This window comes from Ambystoma mexicanum, chromosome 12 (genome assembly GCF_040938575.1).
Source record: "Ambystoma mexicanum isolate Mex_15411 chromosome 12, UKY_AmexF1_1, whole genome shotgun sequence".
Classification (NCBI taxonomy): domain Eukaryota; kingdom Metazoa; phylum Chordata; class Amphibia; order Caudata; family Ambystomatidae; genus Ambystoma; species Ambystoma mexicanum.
The window spans coordinates 667,396,671-667,420,688 of record NC_090936.1 but is presented as its reverse complement, the minus strand read 5'-3'; the positions used below and the strand labels follow the sequence as shown (position 1 = coordinate 667,420,688).

General features: G+C 35.2%; 1 protein-coding gene across 50 annotated transcripts in view; it reads left to right on the top strand.

Moving 5' to 3' along the window:
- Positions 1-24,018, top strand: part of LOC138513982 (mucin-19) — a 1,848,798-nt gene that overhangs the window by 1,554,155 nt on the left and 270,625 nt on the right. For all 50 annotated transcript variants that reach the window (XM_069629210.1, XM_069629207.1, XM_069629194.1 and 47 more), the window contains 15 exons: positions 4,694-4,744; positions 5,540-5,608; positions 6,082-6,141; positions 7,574-7,642; positions 9,243-9,311; positions 10,816-10,884; positions 11,899-11,961; positions 12,391-12,459; positions 13,960-14,028; positions 15,534-15,602; positions 17,108-17,176; positions 18,677-18,745; positions 20,250-20,318; positions 21,824-21,892; positions 23,397-23,465. In XM_069629210.1, coding sequence (XP_069485311.1) covers positions 4,694-4,744; positions 5,540-5,608; positions 6,082-6,141; positions 7,574-7,642; positions 9,243-9,311; positions 10,816-10,884; positions 11,899-11,961; positions 12,391-12,459; positions 13,960-14,028; positions 15,534-15,602; positions 17,108-17,176; positions 18,677-18,745; positions 20,250-20,318; positions 21,824-21,892; positions 23,397-23,465 — 1,002 coding nt within the window. The remainder of the gene's footprint in view (positions 1-4,693; positions 4,745-5,539; positions 5,609-6,081; positions 6,142-7,573; positions 7,643-9,242; positions 9,312-10,815; positions 10,885-11,898; positions 11,962-12,390; positions 12,460-13,959; positions 14,029-15,533; positions 15,603-17,107; positions 17,177-18,676; positions 18,746-20,249; positions 20,319-21,823; positions 21,893-23,396; positions 23,466-24,018) is intronic.

Below are 24,018 nucleotides of genomic sequence, written 5' to 3'. Positions count from 1 at the left end.
GTTATGATTCACAATATGTTTTTCAATGAGAAAATCTCATTGAACAACATATTGTGGATCAGGAAATCTGTCATTTGGTGCAGATACAATTGAATAAATAGTGATATTATGCATATGAAGATTGCCTAACATATCTTTCCTTTATTCATTTGTTAGGCATGTCCTACAAAAGGACTGACCTTTGTGTAGTACACCATGTGTTGGTACTGGCACAAATGATATTGGACTGTTAATACAGCATTTTTCAATTGGCAAATCCCATTGTAAATAACGTTTGTAAATCAGGTGCATAGACCGTTCTTTAAATATTGTTCCAATAGCCATTTATTATGCTTTTTCTTTTGCCGTTATAAATAGTATTTAAAATAAATGGTATTTAAATAAATATATATGTACAGATTAAATAATTGCATTGTTTAATGGATTTATGATATATTTTCAAATTTGGAACCTATGAAAATGATGCATTTGGTCCTGGTTAACACTGTTGTTCAGAAATGTGATTTCCTGATATTGGCGGCACAAGCATGTATTCTGTGGTAACCATTCAGACTAGGGAACAGAATGTGATTTAATGTTACTTTGATGTGCAGTAACTGGAATTCATTAAATATATCCTGAATGTTGGTTAATGAAAATCATATATTTTCCGAATTCAATTTCGAACAAAATTTTATTTAAGTGAAATTATATGATATATGTCATTTATAATGCACCTGTACACAAGTGTTTCTAGGAGCGACAAGGGAGGGGAGACAGAGGGAGGCAGGACGAACAATCTTACTAGGCCTTGTGTCATTCATATTGTGCAAGTGTGACAAAGCAAAGTGCAGGGGCAAGGGAGAGAGGGCAAATGCCAGGGAGAGGGAAGGAGTAAGTGCAATCAGACAGCATTGCTCACAGTAAGTGCAGCCAGAGAGAGGAAGGCGGAAGTGCAATCAGGCATTTTTGCGCTGGGTAAAGTGCAAGGAGGCAGGAGACTATAGGGTTACAGTTACAGCCCTTAAGTGTGTGCTAAGCACACAGTCAATGCAGGGGAGACTGATCATGGAGGAGCCTGGTACCCAGTGAGCAGCTGTGGGTAGCCATGAAACCTGTGGGCACAGCAGACAGGTAGGTCAGCAGGGGAGAGAGAGACAGAAAACAGAGAAGAAAGGGAAGGTCTAGAGCTGATTCTGGAACTTTAGGTGGTCCAGCTCAAGTTTGAGAGGAGCAGGGAGGAGATTCCAGGGGAGGCACCTGCAGAGGATAGAGATATACACCCCACTCTCTGCATTGAGAAGTGTCCGACCCTCAGAGAGTTTGAGGTAGCTAAGCAAAGGGCTCAAACAGGAAGGTATTTTGGAAGAGAGAGTTGGATTTCATGTGAGCCCTGGCCCCAGAAAGCCTTGTCGACGATGCAGAGGGTCTTGAACTTGATCCTTGCGGCCACCGCAAGCCAGAGGAGATATTTCGGGGGCTGGAGAGATACGGTCCCTGGGCCTGAGGCCAAGGACAAGTCTTGCAGTCCTGTTCTGGATTAATTGCAGAGGGCAGAGAGTAGAAGAAGGCAGATTGAGAAAGAAGCTTTTGCAGTAGTCCAGCCTTGGGAAAACTAGGGCTCTGGAGAGAGTGAGCTTTTGTGAGAAAGTGAGAAAAGGAACAATACCTCTGAGGAGATGCAGCTGGTAGTGGGCCTTCTTGGACAGTTCTGTGATGTGAGGAGTGAAGGATAGAGTGGAGTCGGAGATGACACCCAGGTTTATTGCCTCACAGGAAGGCGAGGGAAGAGGGCCCAAGGAGGTCAGCCAAAGTGAGAGAGGGAAAGCTGGAGTAGGGATCCCAATGAGAAGGATCTCAGTCTTAGTGGCAATAAGGCAGAGATCGTTGGAGGTGCACCAATCCTGAATTGCGGATAGACAGTCAGGAATGAGCGAGAGAGGAGAGGAGGCTGAGGGGGAGCCTGCATAACACTGAAACTTAGAAGAGAAGGTGGAGATCAGGTTGGCCAAAGGGGCAAGTAGACATTAAAGAGCAAGGGTGAGAGGTTAGAGCCCTGGGGAACACCACATGTGGAGAGAGAGAGTTGATGGAAAGAAAGGACCCAAGATGGACCTGGGAGGGTTGGGCCAGGAGGAAGGAGGTCAACCACTCCAAGGCCTGATCTGTGATGCCCAGGTACTCACGGAGTTGATTGATCAGGATGGCGTGATTGACCGTGTAAAAGCAGAGGAAAGGTCAAGAAGGATGAGGATAGAAGGCAGGCTAGAATTGAGATTAGTGAGCAGATCTTCACAGGTGTTCAGGAGAGCAGTTTCCATGCTTCTGGCTGCTCTGAAGCCAGACTAATGGTCATGGAGACAAACAACAGATTCAATGTGGGGAGAAAGCTGGAAGATGGCAAGCTTTTCCAGGAGTTTACCCAGGAAAGGAATGATAGAGATCGAGCGATAGATTGCCAGACAGGTAGGATCGGCCGAAGGCTTTTTAAGGAGGTGGTGCACACCGGAGTGCTTGAGGAGAGAGGGGAAGGTTCCAGTGGCAAAAAAGTGGTTGCAGAAATCGGCCAAGGCTGGAGCAAGGGTGACAATGTAGTCCTTGAAGGTTCTGGAGCAGCAGGGGAGCACCTGCTTGGAGGACACTTTCATAGTTCGGACTTGTGTGGAAACATCGTCAGGTGTAGTTGGAGAGAAAGAGGAGAAAGGAGGAGGAGAGAGAGAGGCAACCAGAAGGGGGCTGAGTGAGGTAAATGGAAAGTAGGAGGAGAGAGAGTACAGGATGTACTGAGTTTTAGTGGTGAAGTGAGAAGCCAGAGCCATACAGAGGGCCTGGGAGAGAACAGGTGAGGTGGAAGAATGATTGTCCAGCTCCTTGCAGATTTTAAGGAGTGTGGCTGTGTTATTAGAGGCTGCAGTGATGCAAGCCTGGATGTGGACTCTCTTCTTTGACAGAACAGAGAGTCTGTATTGCCTTTGGAGCAGACGGCCCGCCAGTTTGTCAGAGGATGCGTTCCATGGCCTCCACTTCCTCTCAGCCACCCTACACTTGCATTTCAAGGCGGCAAGGTCAGAGTCATACAGAGTCAAACCAACAGTTGCACTTGGAGGCACTTCAGATGGATTCTCATGACAGGGGCAAGGACGTCCAGAGCATTGGAGATAGAAAGGTGAAGGTTAGAGAGCGCTGTGTCAGAGTGTGAGTTAGCCGCAGGCATATTAGGAGCAAAGTAATCAACTGGCACACGCTTCATGGGACGAATGACTGAACAGTTAGTTGGCAGTGCTGGGGTGGGCTTAGCCTGGGGTACAAAGAGCTTCAGGTGTGAGGAGAGCAGAAAGTTGTCAGTCCAAGAGAGTGCAGGGGTTATAGGGTTCGAGAGAGAGATGTCTGAGGAGATAACATCCAAGGTATGCACGGCAGAGTGTCTCAGACCAGAGATTAGAATGGAATGGATTAAAAGTATCCAGGTGGATGTTGAGGTCTCAGAGGAAGAGAAGTTGAGGGGTAGATGCAAGGATAGAAGAGTAGAGGTCAACCCACTCAGAGAGGAAGAGGGTTAACTGGCCATGTGGCCTGTAGATGGTGGCCGCAGTCCGAAAGAGACCAGGGGAGATGGAGAGCATGTAGACCAGACCAGACATACAAAGGAGATGTAGGCCTGTGTAGGGATGACAGAAGCAGGGACCCACTCAGGAAAGATCAGAGCTACTCCACCTCTGGGGCAGTTGGATCTAGGTTGGGAGAGGTTTGTGACGGAGCTGGACGTGAGCCATGTCTCGCTGAGAGGGAGGACATCCAGGCCAAGTTCTTCAAGGAGATGGCAGATGTCAGAGGAGTGTTTGACAGCAGAGTGAGAGTTGAGAGTAGTGACATGGAGCACGTTGCCACATTTGAAAGATTTCCATACTGGGGTACAGGCTTGAGGTACGCCCTGCGGAAGTGGTAAAAATGGCCCGAGAGTGGGCAGAGGTGGTAGAAGGAAGTGGCATAGTAGCCAGAGAGGAGGAGGAGTGTGCCAGAGAGGCGGTGGCAGAAGGAGGTGGCAGAGGCACCAGAGAAGTTCTAGTAGGAGTGATGGTAGAAGGAAGGATCTTTATAAAATGCTAGATACGCCTATCAAAAAGGAGATTAGGCTGCGGTCCCTGGACCAAGACAGTGCCATTGAGATAGACATTAATGATGGTCTTCGAGAAGTGGAGGGAGGCCAAGAGGTCCTCCCACCGAGTGCCACCATTAATGGGAGAGGAGGAGAAAGGGGTGAGAACGGAGACCATATGTGGGGTCCGTAGGTCAGGAGAGGGAACGACAAAGAGGATCTTGGTGAGAATGTTAGATAATTTCATATGCATGGTGGAAATGCTGGAATGTCATGAATTAAACTTCACATTTTGTTTGCTTATTTTAATGGTACTTCCTAAGTAAGGCTCTAGTGGTAATTCAAAGTTTATCTCAACCTTCATGTAGAGCTAGGGCTTGGCACAGCCAGACTTCATTTCTTATAATAATTAGTCATGGAGAGTGGGCTAGAAAATAGAGATAAGAAATTGATGTTATGTTTAAAGCAGGTGTGGTTAATTTACTTATCAAACTCATAAGAACATTATAAAAGATAGTGAATTTCTATTTAAAATAAAGGTATATATATATATACACATATAGACATTCTATGATTCCAATCAATCTATTTCACTAGCAACTGTGCCTTCATCCACAGAAACCACTGCAATCACCCACGTCTCCTCTACAGGTCCGCCTAGCACAGGAAGTATGTTTTCCAATGATTGTGTTTATTATTATCAAATGTGAAATATTTACCACAAGAACTGAAATATTCATGTATGTTTTAGAATGCACCATAATGTACTAGCTCATTTTGGAAATAGATTAGCATAAACATGGAAATGGCATTAAAGTGATGAAAATAGATAATTGGGAGATACTGATATTTGGTCAGCCATACACAGAACTGAGCATCAGGAGACATTTCACAGCTATTTGCTGGCCAGAATGCATTTTCTTTCTTTATTTGTTAACATGTCCTTCACAAGCACAGACCTGCAGCTAACCTGCTAAGTTTTGATTAAGTCAAATTAGGGCTAGATCCCCATTTCAGTCATACCATTTCTCAGTTTCAATCCTCAAAAATGGTAAATACTTTGTAAGAAATATGCAAATATCTCAAGTATCTATAATCTCTGCCAAAAGCCAGCGGAAATGATTCACAAATCAAGTGATGAAAATAGATAATGATAGAAAATAGATAATTGGGAGATATTAATATTTCGTCAATTTTTGGCATGAAATTTCATAGCTGTTTGTTTGCCAGAATGGGTTTTGTTTCTTTATTAGTTAAAATGTTTCTAGACAAGAACTGACCTGTAGATAACCTGCTAAGATTTGGTTCAGTCAAATTAGTTCTAGATGCACATTTCAGTCATACCATTATTTAGTTAAATTCTTCATGTATGGCAAATACATTCCAAGAAAGGTATTAAGAAAATATTTGAAGCCTGTACAACCTTTTAGACATTCTCTGATTACAATGTATCATTCCATCTAGCAACAGTCTCTTCAGCCACGGAAACTACTGGAACCACTCAAGTCTCTACAGGGCCATCTAGCACAGGAAGTATGTCATCCAAGGAATGATTTGAGTTATCATCAAATGTGGATATTGACAACAAATATTCAAATAGTTCTGCATGTTTTAAAATGATCCATGTATTCACACACATTGGAAACTCATTTCCATAAATGTGTACATGACATTGCTTGTCATGAAAAACAAAATAAGTAGTTAGTACACATTGGCTTCTCTCCCTCTTTGTTACAGATGCAGATCTATAAATAAAGATATTTAGAGATGGAGAGAACAGTAACTAGAAAATAATATAACAAAAATGTATTGCCGTAGAATGTCTTACCTTTAATAAACTGAAAGGATTGGGTACAACAAATGGCAGCTAAAGCCATAGTTCTAAAACACATAATGTCAAATATTTTCCAAAAATAATGAAGATATTATTTTGGAAAATAGTTATGAAACATCTATACACTTATAGCCATTTTCTGATTAAAATCCATCTTTTTATCTTGCAACAGTGCCTTCACCCACTGAAACCTCTGCTACCACTCAAGTCTCAACAGGTTCACCAAGCACAGGTATTAGGTCTTCCAATGGTTGTGGTCACCAATAAATCTGACTGTTAATATGGAAATGTGAAATAGATCAGCATGTTGAAAAATCAGCATCCATTCCCTCTTACATTTTGGAAATTAATTTCCATAAATGTGGCTGCGACATTGCTTGAAGTGAAAAAACCGAAATAGTGAGAACATTCTGGGTTTGAATCACTAAAGATTTTTCAATGGGAAACCACATTGGAAAAAGCTTTGTGAATCAGGGCCTATGGATTTCGGCACAGATACAATTGAACAAATAACTATATTTTGCATCTGTAGATTGTACAAACTATTCCTTTATTCGTTTGATAGGATTGTCCTACAAAATGACTGACCTATGTCTAACACATCATGTTTTGTTACTGTCAGAAATAGATATCTGGAAAATTCCATTGAAGAAAACATTATAAACAAGGACCATTATATCCTAATTCAAGCAATGTCATTATTTATTTTAAATCCCCATAAATTGTAATTATTTTGTGTAATTTTTCTACCATTTTTCATGGACTTTTAATTGAATATTTAGTGACCAGAGTTTGCCCCAAATATCTTTCCTTAATTAATTTGTTGGAAGCCTCATTCAAAATAATAGATCTATATTTACATTACATATGTGAGGTACCTACAGAAAAGAAGTAGGTCACTATTTAGCAATGTCATTAGTAAACTCAAATACCCACTGACTTCAAATATTTTATTGCCAATTTTCCAGTGAAGGCAAATATTTTTAGAGATAAAAAATAGTCATTATTATATAGAAGAGAGTGATTATAAATTGGTCTTGGGTTTTGTACAGTTGTGATCAATTTGCTTTCATAGCACTTTTGAACATTATGGAAGAGTGTTGATTGTTTATTTAAAAGTATGAAACTGTATACTTATTTAGCCATTCTCTGATTACAATCCATCTTATATCAAGCAACTGTGTCTCTGGAAACCTCTGGAATCAATAAAGTATCTACAGGTCCACCTAGCATAGGAAGTATGTTATTCATTATTTATGCTCATTAGCAAAATACAAATATGAACAAAATCTAAAATAGTCGTGCAAGTTAGAAAATGCGCCTTCATTTTCTAGCACAGTTTGGAAATTAATTTCGAAAAATGTGGTAATGACAAGGCTTAACTTGATGAAGATAATGTATTGGAATATATTGGTATTTAGGACATTTAATGGTATGGAGAGAACGGTAACTAGAAAAGAATATAACAAAAATGTATTGCCATAGAATGTCTTACCTTTGATAAACTGAAAGGATTGGGTACAACAGATGACAGCTAAATACATAGTTCAAAACCACATGTCAAATATTTTCCTAAAGTATTGAATATATTAATTTTGAAAATAGTTATGAAACATTGATACACTTGTAGCCGTTTGCTGATTAAAATCCATCTTTTTATCTAGCAACAGCGCCTCCACCCACTGAAACCCCTGGTACTGCTCAAGTTACAGCAGGTCCACCAAGCACAGGAAGTAGGTCATTCAATCGTTGTGGTCACCAACAAATGTGACTATTAATATTGAAATGTGCAATAGATCAGCATGTTTAAAAATCAGCATCCATTATCTCATACATTTTGGAAATAAATTTCCATAAATGTTGATGTGACATTGCTTGACGTGATAAAAACGAAATAGTCAGAATATGTTGGGCCTGATTCACAAAAGATGTTTCAACGGGAAACCACGTTGGAAAATGCTTTGTTAATCAAGGCCTAGGACATTTGGCACAGGGACAATTGAACAAATAACATTATTTTGCATCTGTAGATATTGCAAACTATTCCTTTATTCATTTGTTAGGATTGTCCTACAAAATGACTGACCTATGTCTAACACACCATGTTTTGTTCCTGTCAAAAATAGATATCTGCAAGATTCCATTATATCCAAATTCAAGCTATGTCATTATTTATTTTAAATCTCCATTAAATGTAAATATTTCATGTAATTTTTCTAACATTTTTCGGTTAACCCCAAATATCAGTCCTTTATTAATTTGTTGGAAGCCTCCTTATGAATAACAAACCTTTGTTTAAAATACAAATGTGTGGTACCTGCAGAAAATAAGTAGGTCAACATTCAGCAACGTCATTAGCAAACTCAAATACCCACTGACTGCCAATAATGTATGTCAATTTTCCAGTCTAGACCTTTTAATTAGATATTTGGCCTTCACCCATTTATTATTATTACTAATGGTGAAATTATAAAAGCTGTCTTTGGCAAATATTTTTTCAGGTAAAAAAGTTAGTCATTGTTATTTAGAAGAAAATTATTAAAAATTGGACTTTTGTTTTGTATAGTTGTGATCAATTTACTTTTATAACACTTTTTAACATTATGGAAGAGTGTTGATGGTTTATTTCAAAGTTTGAAACATGTATACATATTTATCGAGTCTCTGATTACAATCCATCTTTTATCAAGCAACTGTGGGGCTGATTCATGGAATTAATTGTGCCGGAAAACAGGGATTTGTGTGCCATTCTGCCTGCATATCCCCATTTGTTAAACAGGGATTTGCAGGCAGAATGGCGCACAAATCACTGTTTTTTGCTGCAAACAATTCCATGAATCAGCCCCTTAGTCTCCGGGAAACCTCTAGAGTCACTGAAGTATCTACAGGTCCACCTAGCACAGGATGTGTTATTCATTATGTATGCTCATTAGCAAAATAAAAATATCAACAAAATCAAAAATAATCATGCAAGTTAGAAAATGTGCCTTCATTTTCTATCACAGTTTGGAAATTGATTTCCATAGATGTGGAAATGACAAGGCTTAAATTGATGAAGATAATGCATTGGAAGATATTGGTATTTAAAACATTTTATGGTATGGGGAGAACTGTAACTAAAAAAGAATTTAACAAAAATGTATTGCTATAGAATATCTTACATTTAATAAACTGAAAGGATTGGGTGCGACAGATGACAGCTAGATCCATAGCTCAAAACCACATAATAACAAATATTTTCTAAAAGTATTCAAGATATTATTTTGGAAAATAGTTATGAAACATCTTTACACTTGTAGCCATTTTCTGATTAAAATCCATCTTTTTATCTAGCAACAGTGCCTCCACCCACTGAAACCTCTGGTACCACTCAAGTCTCAACAGGTCCGCCAAGCACAGGAAGTAGGTCTTTCAATGGTAGTGGTCACCAACAAATATGACTATTAATATTGAAATGTGAAATACATCACCATGTCTAAAAATCAGCATCCATTCCCTCATACATTTTGGAAATTCATTTCCACAAATGTGGATGTGACATTGCTTCAACTGATAAAAATGAAATAGGGAGAACATTCTCGGCCTGATTCACAAAAGATTGTTCAATGGGAAACCACATTGGAAAATGCTTTGTGAATCGGGGCCCACGGCTTTTGCCACAGATACAACTGAACAAATGACAATATTTAACATCCGTAGATTGTGCAAACTATTCCTTTATTCATTTGTTAGGATTGTCCTGCAAAAGGACTGACCTATATCTAACACACCATGTTGTGTTACGGTCAAAAATAGATATCTGCAAGATTCCATTGAAAACAACTTTATAAACAAGGCCCATTATATCCAAATGAAAGCAATGTCATTATTTATTTTGAATCCCCATCAATTGCAAATATTTTATGTAATTTTTCTACCATTGTTCATGGACTTTTCATTTAATATTTAATGACCAGAGTTTTCCCCAAATATTTGTTCTTTATTCATTTATTGCAAGCCTCCTTCAAAATAACAGATCTATGTCTAAAATACAAATGTGTGGTACCTATAGAAAAGAAGTAGGTCAACATTCAGCAATCTCATTAGTAAACTCAAATACCCACTGACTGTAAATATTGTGTGCCGATTTTTGAGTGTAGACCTTTGAATTAGATGTTTGGCCGTTGACCATTTATTATTATTACTATGGTGAAATTATAAAAGCTGTCTTTGGCAAATATTTTTAGAGATACAACTAGTTAGTCATTACTATATAGAACAGAGTAATTATAAATTGGTCCTGGGTTTTGTACAGTTGTGATCAATTTGCTTTTATAACACTTTTGAACATTATGGAAGAGTGTTGATTGTTTATTTAAAAATATGAAACTGTACACATATTTAGCCATTCTCTGATTACAATCCATCTTATATCAAGCAACTGTGTCTCTGGAAACCTCTGGAATCAATAAAGTATCTACAGGTCCACCTAACATAGGAAGTATGTTATTCATTATTTATGCTCATTAGCAAAATACAAATATGAACAAAATCTAAAATAGTCGTGCAAGTTAGAAAATGCGCCTTCATTTTCTAGCACAGTTTGGAAATTAATTTCCATGAATGTATAAATGACAAGGCCTAACTTGATGAAGATAATGCATTGGAAGCTATTGGTATTTAGGACATTTTATAGTATGGAGAGAACTGTAAGTAGAAAAGAATATAACAAACATGTATTGCCATAGAATGTCTTACCTTTAATAAACTGAAAGTATTGGGTACAACAGATGGCAGCTAAATAGATAGTTCAGAACCACATGTCAAATATTTTCCTAAAGTATTGAAGATATTATTTTGGAAAATAGTTATGAAACATTGATACACTTGTAGCCATTTGCTGATTAAAATCCATCTTTTTATCTAGCAACAGCGCCTCCACCCACTGAAACCTCTGGTACTACTCAAGTTACAACAGGTGCACCAAGCACAGGAAGTAGGTCTTTCAATGGTCGTGGGCACCAACAAATGTGACTATCAATATTGAAATGTGAAATACATCAGCATGTTGAAAAATCAGCATCCATTTCCTCATACATTTTGGAAATTAATTTCCATAAATGTGGATGTGACATTGCTTGAAGTGATAAAAACAAAATAGTGAGACATTCGCAGCCTGATTCACAAAAGATTGCTCAATGGGAAACCACATTGGAAAATGCTTTGTGAATCAGGGCCTATGGCTTTTGCCACAGATACAACTGAACAATTGACAATATTTTGCATCCGTAGATTGTGCAAACTATTCCTTTATTCATTTGTTAGGATTGCCCTACAAAATGACTGACCTATGTCTAACACACCATGTTTTGTTACTGTCAAAAATAGATATCTGGAAGATTCCATTGAAAACAACTTTATAAACAAGGCCCATTAAATCCAAATTAAAGCAATGTCATGATTTATTTGGAATCCCCATCAATTTCAAATATTTTATGTAATTTTTCTATCATTGTTCATGGACTTTTCATTTAATATTTAATGACCAGAGTATGCCCCAAATTTTGTTCTTTATTAATATGTTGCAATTGTCCTTCAAAATAACAGACATATGTTTAAAATTCAAATTTGTGGTACCTACAGAAAAGAAGTAGGTAAACATTCAGCAATCTCATTAGTAAACTCAAATACCCACTGACTGCAAATATTGTGTGCCGATTTTCGAGTACAGACCTTTGAATTAGATGTTTGGCCTTTGACCATCTATTATTATTACTATTGGTGAAATTATAAAAGCTGTCTTTGGCAAATATTTTTAGAGATAAAAATAGTTACTCATTATTATATAGAAGAGACTGATTATAAATTGGTCTTGAGTTTTGTACAGTTGTGATCAATTTGCTTTTATAACACGTTTGAACATTATGGAAAAGTGTTGATTGTTTATTTAAAAGTATGAAACTGTATACATATTTAGCCCTTCTCTGATTACAATCCATCTTTTATCAAGCAACTGTGTCTCTGGAAACCTCTGGAATCACTAAAGTATCTACAGGTCCACCTAACATAGGAAGTATGTTATTCATTATTTATGCTCATTCGCAAAATACAAATATGAACAAAATTTAAAATAGTCGTGCAAGTTAGAAAATGCGCCTTCATTTTCTAGCACAGTTTGGAAATTAATTTCCATGAATGTGGAAATGACAATGCTTACCTTGATGAAGATAATGCATTGGAAGCTAGTGGTATTTAGGACATTTTATGGTATGGATAGAACTGTAAGTAGAAAAGAATATAACAAAAATGTGTTGCCGTAGAATGTCTTACCTTTAATAAACTGAAATGATTGGGTACAACAGATGACAGCTAAATACATAGTTCAAAACCACATAATGTCAAATATTTTCCAAAAGTATTGAAGATATTATTTTGGAAAATAGTAATGAAACATCTTTACACTTGTAGCTATTTTCTGATTAAAATCCATCTTTTTATCTAGCAACAGTGCCTTCACCCACTGAAACCTCTGGTACCACTCAAGTCTCAACAGGTCCGCCAAGCACAGGAAGTAGGTCTTTCAATGGTTGTGGTCACCAACAAATGTGACTATTAATATTGAAATGTGAAATACATCACCATGTCTAAAAATCAGCATCCATTCCCTCATACATTTTGGAAATTCATTTCCATAAATGTGGATGTGACATTGCTTCAAGTGATAAAAATTAAATCGTGAGAACATTCTCGGCCTGATTCACAAAAGATTGTTCAATGGGAAACCACATTGGAAAATGCTTTGTGAATCGGGGCCTACGGCTTTTGCCACAGATACAACTGAACAAATGACAATATTTAGCATCCGTAGATTGTGCAAACTATTCCTTTATTCATTTGTTAGGATTGACCTGCAAAATTACTAACCTATATCTAACACACCATGTTGTGTTAATGTCAAAAATAGATATCTGCAATATTCCATTGAAAACAACTTTATAAACAAGGCCCATTATATCCAAATGAAAGCAATGTCATTATTTATTTTGAATCCCCATCAATTGCAAATATTTTATGTAATTTGCTACCATTGTTCAAGGACTTTTCATTTAATATTTAATGACCAGAGTTTGCTCCAAATATTTGTTCTTTATTAATTTGTTGCAAGCCTCCTTCAAAATAACAGACCTATGTTTAAAATACAAATTTGTGGTACCTATAGAAAAGAAGAAGGTCAACATTCAGCAATCTCATTAGTAAACTCAAATACCCACTGACTAAAAATATTATATGCCGATTTTCGAGTGTCGACCTTTGAATTAGATGTTTGGCCTTTGACCATTTATTATTATTACTACTGTTGAAATTATAAAAGCTGTCTTTGGCAAATATTTCTAGAGATAAAAATAGTCATTATTATATAGAAGAGAGTGATTATAAATTGGTCTTGGGTTTTGTACAGTTGTGATCAATTTGCTTTTATAGCACTTTTGATCATTATGGAAGAGTGTTGATTGTTTATTTAAAAGTATGATACTGTATACATTGTTAGCCATTCTCTGATTACAATCCATCTTTTATCAAGCAATGTCTCTGGAAACCTCTCGAATCACTAAAGTATCTACAGGTCCACCTAGCATAGGAAGTATGTTATTCATTATTTGTGCTCATCAGCAAAATACAAATATGAATAAAATCTAAAATAGTCGTGCAAGTTAGGAAATGCACCTTCACTTTCTAGCACAGTTTGGAAATTAATTTCCATGAATGTGGAAATGACAATGCTTACCTTGATGAAGATAATGCATTGGAAGCTAGTGGTATTTAGGACATTTTATGGTATAGATAGAACTGTAAGTAGAAAAGAATATAACAAAAATGTGTTGCCGTAGAATGTCTTACCTTTAATAAACTGAAAGGATTGGGTACAACAGATGACAGCTAAATACATAGTTCAAAACCACATAATGTCAAATATTTTCCAAAAGTATTGAAGATATTATTTCGGAAAATAGTAATGAAACATCTTTACACTTGTAGCTATTATCTGATTAAAATCCATCTTTTTATCTAGCAACATTGCCTCCACCCACTGAAACCTCTGGTACCACTCAAGTCTCAACAGGTCCGCCAAGCACAGGAAGTAGGTCTTTCAATGGTTGTGGTCACCAACAAATGTGACTATTAATATTGAAATGTAAAATACAGCACCATGTCTAAAAATCAGCATCCATTCCCTCATACATTTTGGAAATTCATTTCCATAAATGTGGATGTGACATTGCTTCAAGTGATAAAAATTAAATCGTGAGAACATTCTTGGCCTGATTCACAAAAGATTGTTCAATGGGAAACCACATTGGAAAATGCTTTGTGAATCGGGGCCTGCGGCTTTTGCCATAGATACAACTGAACAAATGACAATATTTAGCATCCGTAGATTGTGCAAACTATTCCTTTATTCATTTGTTAGGATTGTCCTGCAAAATGACTGACCTATATCTAACACACCATGTTGTGTTACTGTCAAAAATAGATATCTGCAAGATTCCATTGAAAACAACTTTATAAACAAGGCCCATTATATCCAAATGAAAGCAATGTCATTATTTATTTTGAATCCCCATCAATTGCAAATATTTTATGTAATTTGTCTACCATTGTTCAAGGACTTTTCATTTAATATTTAATGACCAGAGTTTGCTACAAATATTTGTTCTTTATTAATTTGTTGCAAGCCTCCTTCAAAATAACAGACCTATGTTTAAAATACAAATTTGTGGTACCTACAGAAAAGAAGTAGGTGAACATTCAGCAATCTCATTAGTAAACTCAAATACCCACTGACTAAAAATATTATATGCCGATTTTCGAGTGTAGACCTTTGAATTAGATGTTTGGCCTTTGACCATTTATTATTATTACTACTGTTGAAATTATAAAAGCTGTCTTCGGCAAATATTTTTAGAGATAAAAATAGTCATTATTATATAGAAGAGAGTGATTATAAATTGGTCTTGGGTTTTGTACAGTTGTGATCAATTTGCTTTTGTAGCACTTTTGATCATTATGGAAGAGTGTTGATTGTTTATTTAAAAGTATGAAACTGTATACATTGTTAGCCATTCTCTGATTACAATCCATCTTTTATCAAGCATTGTCTCTGGAAACCTCTCAAATCACTAAAGTATCTACAGGTCCACCTAGCATAGGAAGTATGTTATTCATTATTTGTGCTCATCAGCAAAATACAAATATGAATAAAATCTAAAATAGTCGTGCAAGTTAGTTAGGAAATGCACCTTCACTTTCTAGCACAGTTTGGAATTTAATTTCCATGAATGTGGAAATGACAATGCTTACCTTGATGAAGATAATGCATTGGAAGCTATTGGTATTTAGGACATTTTATGGTATGGATAGAACTGTAAGTAGAAAAGAATATAACAAAAATGTGTTGCCGTAGAATGTCTTACCTTTAATAAACTGAAAGGATTGGGCACAACAGATGACAGCTAAATACATAGTTCAAAACCACATAATGTCAAATATTTTCCAAAAGTATTGAAGATATTATTTTGGAAAATAGTAATGAAACATCTTTACACTTGTAGCTATTTTCTGATTAAAATCCATCTTTTTATCTAGCAACAGTACCTTCACCCACTGAAACCTCTGGTACCACTCAAGTCTCAACAGGTCCGCCAAGCATAGGAAGTAGGTCTTTCAATGGTTGTGGTCACCAACAAATATGTCTATTAATATTGAAATGTGAAATACATCACCATGTCTAAAAATCAGCATCCATTCCCTGATACATTTTGGAAATTCATTTCCATAAATGTGGATGTGACATTGCTTCAAGTGATAAAAATTAAATCGTGAGAACATTCTCGGCCTGATTCACAAAAGATTGTTCAATGGGAAACCACATTGGAAAATGCTTTGTGAATCGGGGCCTACGGCTTTTGCCATAGATACAACTGAACAAATGACAATATTTAGCATCCGTAAATTGTGCAAACTATTCCTTTATTCATTTGTTAGGATTGTCCTGCAAAATGACTGACCTATATCTAACACACCATGTTGTGTTACTGTCAAAAATAGATATCTGCAAGATTCCATTGAAAACAACTTTATAAACAAGGCCCATTATATCCAAATGAAAGCAATGTCATTATTTATTTTGAATCCCCATCAATTGCAAATATTTTATGTAATGTGTCTACCATTGTTCAAGGACTTTTCATTTAATATTTAATGACCAGAGTTTGCTCCAAATATTTGTTCTTTATTCATTTGTTGCAAGCCTCCTTCAAAATAACAGACCTATGTTTAAAATACAAATTTGTGGTACCTACAGAAAAGAAGTAGGTCAACATTCAGCAATCTCATTAGTAAACTCAAATACCCACTGACTAAAAATATTATATGCCAATTTTCGAGTGTAGACCTTTGAATTAGATGTTTGGCCTTTGACCATTTATTATTATTACTACTGTTGAAATTATAAAAGCTGTCTTCGGCAAATATTTTTAGAGATAAAAATAGTCATTATTATATAGAAGAGAGTGATTATAAATTGGTCTTGGGTTTTGTACAGTTGTGATCAATTTGCTTTTATAGCACTTTTGATCATTATGGAAGAGTGTTGATTGTTTATTTAAAAGTATGAAACTGTATACATTGTTAGCCATTCTCTGATTACAATCCATCTTTTATCAAGCATTGTCTCTGGAAACCTCTCAAATCACTAAAATATCTACAGGTCCACCTAGCATAGGAGGTATGTTATTCATTATTTGTGCTCATCAGCAAAATACAAATATGAATAAAATCTAAAATAGTCGTGCAAGTTAGTTAGGAAATGCACCTTCACTTTCTAGCACAGTTTGGAATTTAATTTCCATGAATGTGGAAATGACAATGCTTACCTTGATGAAGATAATGCATTGGAAGCTAGTGGTATTTAGGACATTTTATGGTATGGATAGAACTGTAAGTAGAAAAGAATATAACAAAAATGTGTTGCCGTAGAATGTCTTACCTTTAATAAACTGAAAGGATTGGGCACAACAGATGACAGCTAAATACATAGTTCAAAACCACATAATGTCAAATATTTTCCAAAAGTATTGAAGATATTATTTTGGAAAATAGTAATGAAACATCTTTACACTTGTAGCTATTTTCTGATTAAAATCCATCTTTTTATCTAGCAACAGTGCCTTCACCCACTGAAACCTCTGGTACCACTCAAGTCTCAACAGGTCCGCGAAGCATAGGAAGTAGGTCTTTCAATGGTTGTGGTCACCAACAAATATGACTATTAATATTGAAATGTGAAATACATCACCATGTCTAAAAATGAGCATCCATTCCCTCATACATTTTGGAAATTAATTTCCATAAATGTGGATGTGACATTGCTTCAAGTGATAAAAATTAAATCGTGAGAACATTCTCGGCCTGATTCACAAAAGATTGTTCAATGGGAAACCACATTGGAAAATGCTTTGTGAATCGGGGCCTACGGCTTTTGCCATAGATACAACTGAACAAATGACAATATTTAGCATCCGTAGATTGTGCAAACTATTCCTTTATTCATTTGTTAGGATTGTCCTGCAAAATGACTGACCTATATCTAACACACCATGTTGTGTTACTGTCAAAAATAGATATCTGCAAGATTCCATTGAAAACAACTTTATAAACAAGGCCCATTATATCCAAATGAAAGCAATGTCATTATTTATTTTGAATCCCCATCAATTGCAAATATTTTATGTAATTTGTCTACCATTGTTCAAGGACTTTTCATTTAATATTTAATGACCAGAGTTTGCTCCAAATATTTGTTCTTTATTAATTTGTTGCAAGCCTCCTTCAAAAAAACAGACCTATGTTTAAAATACAAATTTGTGGTACCTACAGAAAAGAAATAGGTCAACATTCAGCAATCTCATTAGTAAACTCAAATACCCACTGACTAAAAATATTATATGCCGATTTTCGAGTGTAGACCTTTGAATTAGATGTTTGGCCTTTGACCATTTATCATTATTACTACTGTTGAAATTATAAAAGCTGTCTTTGGCAAATATTTTTAGAGATAAAAATAGTCATTATTATATAGAAGAGAGTGATTATAAATTGGTCTTGGGTTTTGTACAGTTGTGATCAATTTGCTTTTATAGCACTTTTGATCATTATGGAAGAGTGTTGATTGTTTATTTAAAAGTATGAAACTGTATACATTGTTAGCCATTCTCTGATTATAATCCATCTTTTATCAAGCAATGTCTCTGGAAACCTCTCGAATCACTAAAGTATCTACAGGTCCACCTAGCATAGGAAGTATGTTATTCATTATTTGTGCTCATCAGCAAAATACAAATATGAATAAAATCTAAAATAGTCGTGCAAGTTAGGAAATGCACCTTCACTTTCTAGCACAGTTTGGAATTTAATTTCCATGAATGTGGAAATGACAATGCTTACCTTGATGAAGATAATGCATTGGAAGCTAGTGGTATTTAGGACATTTTATGGTATGGATAGAACTGTAAGTAGAAAAGAATATAACAAAAATGTGTTGCCGTAGAATGTCTTACCTTTAATAAACTGAAAGGATTGGGTACAACAGATGACAGCTAAATACATAGTTCAAAACCACATAATGTCAAATATTTTCCAAAAGTATTGAAATATTATTTTGGAAAATAGTAATGAAACATCTTTACACTTGTAGCTATTTTCTGATTAAAATCCATCTTTTTATCTAGCAACAGTGCCTCCACCCACTGAAACCTCTGGTACCACTCAAGTCTCAACAGGTCCGCCAAGCACTGGAAGTAGGTCTTTCAATGGTTGTGGTCACCAACAAATATGACTATTAATATTGAAATGTGAAATACATCACCATGTCTAAAAATCAGCATCCATTCCCTCATACATTTTGGAAATTCATTTCCATAAATGTGGATGTGACATTGCTTCAAGTGATAAAAATTAAATCGTGAGAACATTCTCGGCCTGATTCACAAAAGATTGTTCAATGGGAAACCACATTGGAAAATGCTATGTGAATCGGGGCCTACGGCTTTTGCCATAGATACAACTGAACAAATGACAATATTTAGCATCCGTAGATTGTGCAAACTATTCCTTTATTCATTTGTTAGGATTGTCCTGCAAAATGACTGACCTATATCTAACACACCATGTTGTGTTACTGTCAAAAATAGATATCTGCAAGATTCCATTGAAAACAACTTTATAAACAAGGCCCATTATATCCAAATGAAAGCAATGTCATTATTTATTTTGAATCCCCATCAATTGCAAATATTTTATGAAATTTGTCTACCATTGTTCAAGGACTTTTCATTTAATATTTAATGACCAGAGTTTGCTCCAAATATTTGTTCTTTATTAATTTGTTGCAAGCCTCCTTCAAAATAACAGACCTATGTTTAAAATACAAATTTGTGGTACCTACAGAAAAGAAGTAGGTCAACATTCAGCAATCTCATTAGTAAACTCAAATACCCACTGACTAAAAATATTATATGCCGATTTTCGAGTGTAGACCTTTGAATTAGATGTTTGGCCTTTGACCATTTATTATTATTACTACTGTTGAAATTATAAAAGCTGTCTTCGGCAAATATTTTTAGAGATAAAAATAGTCATTATTATATAGAAGAGAGTGATTATAAATTGGTCTTGGGTTTTGTACAGTTGTGATCAATTTGCTTTTATAGCACTTTTGATCATTATGGAAGAGTGTTGATTGTTTATTTAAAAGTATGAAACTGTATACATTGTTAGCCATTCTCTGATTACAATCCATCTTTTATCAAGCATTGTCTCTGGAAACCTCTCAAATCACTAAAGTATCTAAAGGTCCACCTAGCATAGGAAGTATGTTATTCATTATTTGTGCTCATCAGCAAAATACAAATATGAATAAAATCTAAAATAGTCGTGCAAGTTAGTTAGAAAATGCACCTTCACTTTCTAGCACAGTTTGGAATTTAATTTCCATGAATGTGGAAATGACAATGCTTACCTTGATGAAGATAATGCATTGGAAGCTAGTGGTATTTAGGACATTTTATGGTATGGATAGAACTGTAAGTAGAAAAGAATATAACAAAAATGTGTTGCCGTAGAATGTCTTACCTTTAATAAACTGAAAGGATTGGGCACAACAGATGACAGCTAAATACATAGTTCAAAACCACATAATGTCAAATATTTTCCAAAAGTATTGAAATATTATTTTGGAATATAGTAATGAAACATCTTTACACTTGTAGCTATTTTCTGATTAAAATCCATCTTTTTATCTAGCAACAGTGCCTCCACCCACTGAAACCTCTGGTACCACTCAAGTCTCAACAGGTCCGCCAAGCACTGGAAGTAGGTCTTTCAATGGTTGTGGTCACCAACAAATATGACTATTAATATTGAAATGTGAAATACATCACCATGTCTAAAAATCAGCATCCATTCCCTCATACATTTTGGAAATTCATTTCCATAAATGTGGATGTGACATTGCTTCAAGTGATAAAAATTAAATCGTGAGAACATTCTCGGCCTGATTCACAAAAGATTGTTCAATGGGAAACCACATTGGAAAATGCTTTGTGAATCGGGGCCTACGGCTTTTGCCATAGATACAACTGAACAAATGACAATATTTAGCATCCGTAGATTGTGCAAACTATTCCTTTATTCATTTGTTAGGATTGTCCTGCAAAATGACTGACCTATATCTAACACACCATGTTGTGTTACTGTCAAAAATAGATATCTGCGAGATTCCATTGAAAACAACTTTATAAACAAGGCCCATTATATCCAAATGAAAGCAATGTCATTATTTATTTTGAATCCCCATCAATTGCAAATATTTTATGAAATTTGTCTACCATTGTTCAAGGACTTTTCATTTAATATTTAATGACCAGAGTTTGCTCCAAATATTTGTTCTTTATTAATTTGTTGCAAGCCTCCTTCAAAATAACAGACCTATGTTTAAAATACAAATTTGTGGTACCTACAGAAAAGAAGTAGGTCAACATTCAGCAATCTCATTAGTAAACTCAAATACCCACTGACTAAAAATATTATATGCCGATTTTCGAGTGTAGACCTTTGAATTAGATGTTTGGCCTTTGACCATTTATTATTATTACTACTGTTGAAATTATAAAAGCTGTCTTCGGCAAATATTTTTAGAGATAAAAATAGTCATTATTATATAGAAGAGAGTGATTATAAATTGGTCTTGGGTTTTGTACAGTTGTGATCAATTTGCTTTTATAGCACTTTTGATCATTATGGAAGAGTGTTGATTGTTTATTTAAAAGTATGAAACTGTATACATTGTTAGCCATTCTCTGATTACAATCCATCTTTTATCAAGCATTGTCTCTGGAAACCTCTCAAATCACTAAAGTATCTAAAGGTCCACCTAGCATAGGAAGTATGTTATTCATTATTTGTGCTCATCAGCAAAATACAAATATGAATAAAATCTAAAATAGTCGTGCAAGTTAGTTAGGAAATGCACCTTCACTTTCTAGCACAGTTTGGAATTTAATTTCCATGAATGTGGAAATGACAATGCTTACCTTGATGAAGATAATGCATTGGAAGCTAGTGGTATTTAGGACATTTTATGGTATGGATAGAACTGTAAGTAGAAAAGAATATAACAAAAATGTGTTGCCGTAGAATGTCTTACCTTTAATAAACTGAAAGGATTGGGCACAACAGATGACAGCTAAATACATAGTTCAAAACCACATAATGTCAAATATTTTCCAAAAGTATTGAAGAAATTATTTTGGAAAATAGTAATGAAACATCTTTACACTTGTAGCTATTTTCTGATTAAAATCCATCTTTTTATCTAGCAACAGTGCCTTCACCCACTGAAACCTCTGGTACCACTCAAGTCTCAACAGGTCCGCCAAGCATAGGAAGTAGGTCTTTCAATGGTTGTGGTCACCAACAAATATGACTATTAATATTGAAATGTGAAATACATCACCATGTCTAAAAATCAGCATCCATTCCCTCATACATTTTGGAAATTCATTTCCATAAATGTGGATGTGACATTGCTTCAAGTGATAAAAATTAAATCGTGAGAACATTCTCGGCCTGATTCACAAAAGATTGTTCAATGGGAAACCACATTGGAAAATGCTTTGTGAATCGGGGCCTACGGCTTTTGCCATAGATACAACTGAACAAATGACAATATTTAGCATCCGTAGATTGTGCAAACTATTCCTTTATTCATTTGTTAGGATTGTCCTGCAAAATGACTGACCTATATCTAACACACCATGTTGTGTTACTGTCAAAAATAGATATCTGCAAGATTCCATGAAAACAACTTTATAAACAAGGCCCATTATATCCAAATGAAAGCAATGTCATTATTTATTTTGAATCCCCATCAATTGCAAATATTTTATGTAATTTGTCTACCATTGTTCAAGGACTTTTCATTTAATATTTAATGACCAGAGTTTGCTCCAAATATTTGTTCTTTATTAATTTGTTGCAAGCCTCCTTCAAAATAACAGACCTATGTTTAAAATACAAATTTGTGGTACCTACAGAAAAGAAGTAGGTCAACATTCAGCAATCTCATTAGTAAACTCAAATACCCACTGACTAAAAATATTATATGCCGATTTTCGAGTGTAGACCTTTGAATTAGATGTTTGGCCTTTGACCATTTATTATTATTACTACTGTTGAAATTATAAAAGCTGTCTTTGGCAAATATTTTTAGAGATAAAAATAGTCATTATTATATAGAAGAGAGTGATTATAAATTGGTCTTGGGTTTTGTACAGTTGTGATCAATTTGCTTTTATAGCACTTTTGATCATTATGGAAGAGTGTTGATTGTTTATTTAAAAGTATGAAACTGTATACATTGTTAGCCATTCTCTGATTATAATCCATCTTTTATCAAGCAATGTCTCTGGAAACCTCTCGAATCACTAAAGTATCTACAGGTCCACCTAGCATAGGAAGTATGTTATTCATTATTTGTGCTCATCAGCAAAATACAAATATGAATAAAATCTAAAATAGTCGTGCAAGTTAGTTAGGAAATGCACCTTCACTTTCTAGCACAGTTTGGAATTTAATTTCCATGAATGTGGAAATGACAATGCTTACCCTGATGAAGATAATGCATTGGAAGCTAGTGGTATTTAGGACATTTTATGGTATGGATAGAACTGTAAGTAGAAAAGTTTATAACAAAAATGTGTTGCCGTAGAATGTCTTACCTTTAATAAACTGAAAGGATTGGGCACAACAGATGACAGCTAAATACATAGTTCAAAACCACATAATGTCAAATATTTTCCAAAAGTATTGAAGATATTATTTTGGAAAATAGTAATGAAACATCTTTACACTTGTAGCTATTTTCTGATTAAAATCCATCTTTTTATCTAGCAACAGTGCCTTCACCCACTGAAACCTCTGGTACCACTCAAGTCTCAACAGGTCCGCCAAGCATAGGAAGTAGGTCTTTCAATGGTTGTGGTCACCAACAAATATGACTATTAATATTGAAATGTGAAATACATCACCATGTCTAAAAATCAGCATCCATTCCCTCATACATTTTGGAAATTAATTTCCATAAATGTGGATGTGACATTGCTTCAAGTGATAAAAATTAAATCGTGAGAACATTCTCGGCCTGATTCACAAAAGATTGTTCAATGGGAAACCACATTGGAAAATGCTTTGTGAATCGGGGCCTACGGCTTTTGCCATAGATACAACTGAACAAATGACAATATTTAGCATCCGTAGATTGTGCAAACTATTCCTTTATTCATTTGTTAGGATTGTCCTGCAAAATGACTGACCTATATCTAACACACCATGTTGTGTTACTGTCAAAAATAGATATCTGCAAGATTCCATTGAAAACAACTTTATAAACAAGGCCCATTATATCCAAATGAAAGCAATGTCATTATTTATTTTGAATCCCCATCAATTGCAAATATTTTATGTAATTTGTCTACCATTGTTCAAGGACTTTTCATTTAATATTTAATGACCA